Here is an 8,800-nt window from a genome sequence, read left to right as displayed (position 1 = left end):
CTATGGTAGCATAAAAGATAAGACAGCAATAGAACTGTTATCAGCAAAATGAACTGTGTGATTCTAAGAACTTTTACAATCAATGAATAATTGGCGAAAAAGAAGAAACCTTATATAAAACATTCTACCTGTCCAAGGCAATAAGGCAGTCAAAAGTAGCCAATGTGTGGGAATCTGTATGTGCATTGAAACAGATGAGAGCGAGAACTGTTTATTTTTTCAATTTTTTTATTATTCATTTCAATGAAAATTTACAGAGACTTTGGATTTCCATTCATTCATTGTTGCACTGTTCACCCAGCAAACCCCTCCCCCACCCCCCAGCCCCAGTACATTCTTTGAAAAGTAAAAGAAAAATTCTTTCATTGTTTTACAATCCCTTCCCCCAGGTCAACTCCACCATGCAGCCTTCACTCTGGACAAAAGAAAACTGTTTAAAAGGGATATGTGATTAGGTACTATTGTCATGACATGAGTCCTGAATGAAGGCTGCATAGTGGAGTGAACTTGGGGAGAGTGATTGTATAACAGTGAAAGAATTTTACTTCTCAAAGAGAAGTATGAACTGGAGGGGAGGGGTGGGCAGGGAGAAAAGTACAGTGAATGAATAGAAATCCAAAATCTCTGTAAATTTTCATTAAAATTAATAATAATAATAAAGAAAATTTGCAGAAAAAAGAAAAGAAGGTCCTGTGATCTTCTGAAAACTTAGTCAGTGAAACTCTGTGGAGCACCATTCCCTTCTGCCTTGAGGTCATCATGTGCGTCATAGGCTCTGAGCTAGACTTCAGGCCATGGTGTTATGTGTACCAGCCAAGCATCGGTTAAACTGTCAGCATCCTTTGTCTCGCTCATTGTAGGAGCATATGCTGTTGTGAGGGGCGCTCACTGTCTCTATTTTCTAGAAGTTCAATGTGTCTAATGAGAGTTGTAGTGGTGGTGGTAGACCACAGAGTTGGAACCTATCCATAGCTGACCCTCCAGTAGGTTGCCTGAGGCAGTTTAATCACACGGGAGGAGATTGTTCATCCTTCTCTCTCAGAGCTATTGGTAAATTTGAACTGCCTGCCTTTGGGATTGCAGCACGGCTTTTTGCTACTAGGCCACCAGAGTTCGCTCATAATGAGTAGGAGATGATTTAGAAGCAACACTTAAATAAAACAACACAAAACCCAAAACTTAAAATTCATCACCACAATGTCAGAACCAATCTGAGCCTCCAGTGAACTTTCAGAGGCTGTAAATCACATGGGAGGGGATTACCGCCTTTGTCCCAAGGAGCTGATCATGGATTCGAATTGTCAGAGAGAGACCACGTTAGGATTAGTAGTATAACTCCCTATGGAATATGCCACCAGAGGTACTTTGCCCATACTGTGGACACAATAAATCTAAGTATCATCACCTAGTCCACATATAATTATTAAGACCTTGGTAAGGTCTACGGTGATGATAGGCATCATGCACATAAATTCACCTGCAGTGCATGAGGATTCATACCGGAAGGGTCTCCTGGATGGGGATTTCCATAATTCTGCCGTGTTGTTGTTTGGTGGAATGGTGTTGACAGGGAGAGATAGGCAAAAAAAAAAAAAAAAAGGACAAATTCATCCCATGAGTTCTGGAAAAGGAAACAAAACAAAAATAAACATCCCTTGCTCCCCACTCCTGGCCCCATAAGTAGAGCTGTGATCCTGGGAATTAGGCAGAGGCCTGTTGGTCAAAGCCAGGCATGAAGTCAAGGCCACCCAGCAGCTGAGTTGACATAAGACTTGGGCTGCACTCTAGGAATCTGAAAGCAAAGGCCCCATAAACATAGGCATCAATGAAAAATAGCACTGAGAAGAGAGTAGTTTCTTTCAAGGCTGAAGAACAATCCACTCCCTTTCTGGGCATTATTTTCAAATCTGTTACCATCATCAGGTAACTTTATAAAGGACTCACTTTGAGAACTAGTCCAAGGTGTTTTTAGTACTTCCCAAACTGCCAGGGAGACCACGATGAGGAAGCTGACTACATCATGGTTAGAAGGGCTGCCGTACTCACTCCATGCTCAGAGACTAGCTTATCTAACTTGAGTCGGCCAAGACTGTTAAGGAATGTATACTTATCCTGCAGAAATCAGCCCTGGATTTGTACATTGCCAGATAGAAGAGTAGAATCCCCATCACAGCATCCTTTCTGCCTGTTGAGTACCCACTGTAAAGTAGCCCTTGAGCCTTGGGCGTTCAGGGAAAATTCTATAACCTCCACCTGCCATCCTTTGGAAACCTCTGCTCTCCGGCTGTACCTCAACAGGCTTTGCTGTTGCTGTTGTTGTTGTTATGTGACATCAAGTTACCTGCAACTCATAGTGACCCTATGTACAACAGCTCTTAGCTCTGCTCTATCCTGAGCCAACCTTATTGCCTCTGACACCCTTACCCTCATTACTTCAGTCACAGAGTCAATCTGTCTCATCAATGGTTTTCCTTGCCTGTACTGTCCCTCCACGCTCCTAAGCATAACATCCCTCTCCAAGGACTAGTCCCTCCTTGCAACATGTCCAAAGTAGGTCAGAGTCAGATGAAGCTTCAGAATCCTTACCTCCAAGGAACAAACTGGTCTCACCCTCTCTAGGAAGAACCTGTTTGTTCTCCTAGCAATTCATGGTATATTCAATACACTTCTCCAGCACCACAGCTCAAAAACATCCATTCTCCTTCTATCATCCTAAGTCATTGCCAGCTTTCTGGCGCATAGCACGTAATTGGAAGACCATGCCCTGGATCAAGCACACCTTAGTCTCCAGACTGACCACATTGCTCTTTAGTACTCTGGCAAGGTCCCTGACAGAAGACTTTCCCAATGCAATTCATTTTCTGATTTCCTGAAATTCTCTTCTGATTTCCTGGCTGCTAATACCAAGAGTGTTGATTGTGGAGCCAAGCAAACTAAAGCTGTTAACAATCTCAATCTTTTCACCATCTGTCATGATGCTGCCAATCTGCCCAGTAGTGAGAATCTTTGTTTTCTTGATGTTGACCTCAATCCATATTGAAGGTTGCAGTCATCAACCCTCTGCATCAAGTGCTTCGGGTCCTCCTCAATTTCAGCAAACAAGGCTGTGTCATCTGTAAAGCACAGGTAATCGATAAGCCTTCCTCCAATCCTGATGCCACATTCCTCCTCATAGAGCCCAGCCTCCCAGATGATCTTTTCCACATATTGATTCAAAATGTATATGGAGATAGGACACATCCCGGGCATGCACCCTTCCCAATTTTAAACCATTCAGTGTTTCCTTGCTCTGTTTTGATGACTGCCTCCTGGTTCAAGTATCAGCTTCACATAAACATAATTCCATCTCATCAGTTGCAGTTTCTGCTGCCTACATTGTGTGTATGTGGACAAGGTAGCCGAATGGTTAAGGCAATGGCTTCAGACTTTCCTGTTGCTGAATCAGCAAAGAACCTCACTATTACATCCTTATAGAACCCAGAATATAGAATGGCCCTGAAAGAATTTTAGAAAACTCTGACCTTGATTTTTTTTAAATTATTAACTTTTTAAGGTCATAAAAAATACCACTTTAAAAAAAAAAGTCAGTGACACAGGAAATTGATCCTAGCAATCTAAAAGAGTTTATGCTCTGGGCAAAATACAAGCAAAACAGGAATAGATAGTAAGGCCAGACTTCACGGGTCATTTATCCTCACATTTGCTCTCATAATTGACTTGTGGCATATACTAGAAACCCCATATTACCCATAAGGAAATGAAGCATGAAGAGATTAAATAACATGATGAAATGTCACTGTAGGTCAACTGAGTGTTTGGGAAGAGAAATTGCAATGCTGACTCCATCTAGTACGCAGTGCCCTCTTGCCAGCATCCCATGCACCTAAGCTCCATCACTGCCATTCTGTTTTCTTGGTCCCTCAAAGCAACATTCTTCCTTTGTAGATCCCTGAGCCAATCACTAGTCTGCTTGTGCACAAGTTTTTATTTATATTTTTAAAAATGGATTGATTTGAATATAATCAAACCATTCTTACCCTCTCTCCTCCTGCCCCTCTTTGCACCAAAACTCAAACTCACTGCAATAGGGTCAATTCTGATTCAAAGGGACCCCAGAGGACAGAGTAAGACTGCCCCATAGAGTTGCCAAGGCTATCAATGTGAAGATTTACAAAGCAGAATTTCATCCTCATCGGTTGCGTTTCTGCTGCCCGGAGAGAGGAAAGGGAGAGAGGGAGAGAGGGGGAGAGAGAGAGAGAGAGAGAGAGATCTCATTTTTCTTCTATTTGTATCAAAGGATCACTGAAGTATGTGTGATTAAAGCAAGTTTACATACCCAGGAATTGTTTCTCGCCAGATGTTACTTTGTCTTGTAACACATTAACTATACCAGTATTAAAGAATGATTGGAATGGAATTAACCAAGTGAGGAGCAGAGAAAGAAAAGGGAAGGTGTACAAACCTATCATGTCCTCACTTTCCCTAAGGGCAAAGGAAATAAGTGAGAAAACAAATCATTGTGACAGATAGTCTACTTCGCTACCAAATAGATCATCAGCCCCCAAAAACAGATGGATGGAGAGAAGCCATATACACCATATACACAATACAGCAGAGCCATTCATATATTCAGTGCTGTGAATGTGAGCTGCCCCTTTGTATTATGAACTGTTTCAGGCACAGAAGGAATTCAGCTCACTTAAAGAAAAGCCATTATGGGAAAGGTTTATACCCCTGTGTGCCCTCAAACATTGCATCATTCTCTATCTCTTTTTTCCACCCTAAGTTTTATGTTTATTATTCTAATACATGTCATAAAGCTTTTCTGTAAATAAGTGTATTCACAACTTGTAAGTCCATTAACTATTCTTTTGAGGTGTTTTTAAAGTCACAGAAAAAATTATCATATTGGAGGCGGGGATATTTGAAATTTTTTGCTTTTTTATGTTTAACATGATACTTTTTTATGATTTAAGCATTACACATATTTTGTACTTTGCATTGTATTTCTTTTGTGTGACTTGAATATTTCACATTTTATAGATACATATTTTATGTGTCATTTATGTTTGTCATTACTATGTACCGTTCAGTTAGAACCAACCTATAACTGACCCTCCAACAGGTTTTCAGAGGCAGTAAATAGCATGAAAGGAAATTATCCATCCTTTTCACATGATCAACTAGTGGGTTTGAACTTCATGCCTTGGGATTGCAGGGCACCTGCTTACCACTAGGCTACTGGAGCTCCCTAACACAGCTCTAATTTGTTAATTTTAACTGCTGTGTAATGTTTTTATGTGTGAGTAATATTTTATTTGTATGTTCTATAGCCTTGTAGTTTTGGTAGCCTAGTGATAAAAAACTGCAGTGCAATCCCCAAGGCATGTGGTTCAAATCCACCAGCTGCTCTACGGGAGGATGGGCAGTCTCCTCCAGTGCCATTAAATGCCTCTGAAAACCTACTGCAGAGTCAGCTATGGCTCGTTTCTGACTCAACGCTACACAACAGCAACAACATAGCCTTACACTAAAATAGTATATGAGACTGTGTCTAGTGAAAAACTCCAGAGATGACTTGCTATGTCATAAGATGTTTACATTTCCACTGTACTATATTATACCAGTTCTACAAAGTAGTTGTATCATTTTCTGCCTCCTTCCACGATGTGTGAGCTTACCCATTTATCTATACTCTTGATAACCCTTGGTATTGCTAGACTTTTAAATTTTGCCAAACCAGTGAGTGCAAAATAGGCATCATTTTATTTTTGCATTGCATTATACTGAGTATACTTATATGTATTAATTGTTAAGATAGCCTCTTTCATGAATTGCTTATTAATGTCCTTTATGAAATTTTTCTGCTTAATTACTCCTTAATTTTTAATTCGTTTGGAGGATTTATTTATACATTGGGATACTAACCAACTTATGACTTATATGTCACATAAATATGAATTATTCTTAAATGAATTCTTTTATCTCTGGAGTTTGTTTTGCACAAATTTTTAATAAGCAACTTAAAACCAAGCTAGAGAGAAGAAAATTGTTATTTCCATAATACTTTGAGTTCAGGAAAACCATTGTTAAGTCCTGCATCAAAAATATCACTTCTTGATTGCAGTTTCCCCCTTTTAAGTGCAGAAAGTTAAGTATAGGTCACCTAGCTTAGTGCTCTGAAATATTTATGCTTGCTTGTGGAGTGGGTATTTTAGACTAATTTAGGTGCTGAACACGGACCAATTAGAGGAGTGATTAACCTCAGACTGGAACCCTAGTACATTGCATAATTTCACTGAAATAGAAGCCACTTGGAAGCAGAGTGTATCTTTGGCCAGGACTCCCCATCAAAGCACACAGAAGCAGCCCTAGGCAGGCTCCATCAGGCATACAGGCACATCCATCCCCATCTACTTCCAAAAGGTTTTACTACCTGGAAACATTCTGCTCATGACGTAAGTCACTTGACTCCAGGAACCAAAGAGCACATGAGAAGTGGAATAATGTGGTCATTAGGTTGCATGGATGTTTTGTCAGGAATCTTGACATGAGATCTTAAAATAACTATGTCATCCTTTCTCTTTCAGAGGTGTGGCGAAATCTTGTTTGAGAACCCTGATCAGAGTGCCAAATGTGTTTGCATGCTAGGTAAGAAGGCTTCTCTTTTTACACATCAAGCATGTTGATGTCCAGTGGGCTCACAACCGCTCTGTGGCCTTTCTGACTGCCCTTTGTGATAATTTGCAGAGGTTTATGGAAGCACATTTTAACCTGGACCGTGTGATGATAGAAAAAGGTTTCTATTGTTAACAAAGCCACAATAAATATGGGTGTGCATATATCTGCTTGGGTGGCGGTTATGGTTTCTTTAGGGTATATTCCCAGCAGTGGGATTGCTGGGTCAAATGGTATTTCTATTTACAACTTTTTAAGGAAGTGCATACTGCCTTCCACAGTGGTTGCACCATTTTACACTCCCCCGAACAGTGAATAAGGGTCCCAGTTTCTCTGCAACCTCACCAGCATTTGTTGTTTGCTGCTGTGTTAAATTTTTCTATTCTTACTGGAGTGAGATGATATCTCATAGTTGTTTTTATTTGCATCTCTTTAAGAGCTAGAGATTTTGAACATTTCTTCATGTGTTTGCCATCTGAATGTCTTCTTTGGTGAAATGTCTGTTCACATAATGGAATACTATGCTGCATTGAAAAACAGAGAACTTATGAAATATTATACAAAATGGATGACCCTGGAGGACATTATGCTGAGTGAAATATCTCAGTCATAAAAGGACAAATATTGCATAGTGCCACTGTTGTAAATGAGACTGACATCGGGGTTGAGGAGAGACTGAGAAAGAGAGGATGAATTATGCATACTGCATTGAAACAGATGGTAGAGAAAACTGTTTGAAAGCGATATATGATTAGGTATTATTGTCATAACAGGAGTCCAGAATTAAGGCTGCATAGTGAAGTGGACTTGGGGGGAGGGACTGTATAACAATGACAGAATTTTCCTTTTACTTTTCAAAGAGAAGAGAGAATTAGGGGGTAGGAAGGGGTGGACATGAAGAAAAATGTAATAATGAATTAATGGAAATCCAAAGTAAATGTAAACATTCATTAAAATTAATAATAAAAAAAGAAAAAGGCTTCTATTTTAATAATGACAGTCTCCATACTTTTTGAATGTGTAAAATTTGGAAGGGAGGATTATCAGCATTAATTAATTGAGTGCTTTTTACTTGGGCAATTTTGATGACAAGGTTAAAACAAACAAACAAAAAAAAGAAGCATGTTGTAATTCCTCAACCAAACATGTTAAGATAGAACTATTACATAAACTATTAAGTATTTCTTGAAGCACAAAGATTTTACTTACATGTCATGGGAGAAATAACTATTTAAAGTAATCTGAGGTTAGCAGAACAATCACCTACATTATGTGTGTAACAAACTATCATAATAATGAATCTTCATTTATTTTAATGGGCCATCATGTCATCAGAACTTTTTGAAAATTTATAATATTCTCTTAGGAAGTAATGTTGGTATTAGTTTTCTCATTTTATAAGTTAGAAAACTAATAGAGAGAATATATACTATACATTTCACATCAAATTTTTTAAAAGCCCAAATTATAATATGAACACTTCAGAATTTCAATATTTTAAGTCTACTCTCCAGATCATCTTGAAGCCACTTACAGTGGTACAATAAGTTTTCCGTCAGTTTCATTCATGAGACAAAACAGTAACGTGGATAAATGAAAATAATTCTTAACAATTATTTTGCATGTAAAAAAGTTTCCTATTATCAATTATATTAACTACATTCCTGATCATTGAACAAAATAATTTATCTTAGCTGTTCTTTTTTCTCTGAATATCTCATGTGATCTAAATCATCAAATGAGATGAGCTAATAGCAAACAGTATGGAGAAAGGATCATGCTGAGCGCGTTCCGCCCTTTTGATTTTCCGACTCTAGATCCTCGCACATTTCATTGTAGTATTTTGCTTCGTCGTTCGCAGCAGCCTTTTGGAACCTTCTGTTCAGCTCTTTAGTATCTTGAATTTTTCCTTGTGCTTTGGCTTCTCTACGCTCCAGTGCAATCTTCAAAGTTTTTTCTGACATCCATTTTGGTCTTTTCTTCCTCTTCTGTATTTGTAATGACCGTTTACACTCTTCCTGAATGGTATCTTTGACATCCTCCCACAACTCATCTGGTCTTCGCTCATTAGTGTTCAAGGCCTCAAACCTGTTCCTGAGATGATTCTTAAATTCAGGTGGTA

General features: G+C 39.0%; 1 protein-coding gene across 1 annotated transcript in view; it reads left to right on the top strand.

Annotated features, from left to right (window-relative positions):
• The window catches only part of PDE7B (phosphodiesterase 7B), a 541,867-nt gene that overhangs the window by 162,629 nt on the left and 370,438 nt on the right, over positions 1-8,800 (top strand). Inside the window, exon 2 of the mRNA XM_006885008.1 lies at positions 6,591-6,651. Within this exon, the coding sequence (XP_006885070.1) occupies positions 6,591-6,651 (61 nt within the window). The remainder of the gene's footprint in view (positions 1-6,590; positions 6,652-8,800) is intronic.

The sequence above is a fragment of the Elephantulus edwardii genome, unplaced genomic scaffold (assembly GCF_000299155.1).
Source record: "Elephantulus edwardii isolate Elephantulus edwardi_28Jun2011 unplaced genomic scaffold, EleEdw1.0 scaffold00039, whole genome shotgun sequence".
NCBI classification, from domain to species: Eukaryota; Metazoa; Chordata; class Mammalia; order Macroscelidea; family Macroscelididae; genus Elephantulus; species Elephantulus edwardii.
Note: the sequence above shows the minus strand (reverse complement) of the source record. Positions and strands in the feature narration are given on the sequence as shown.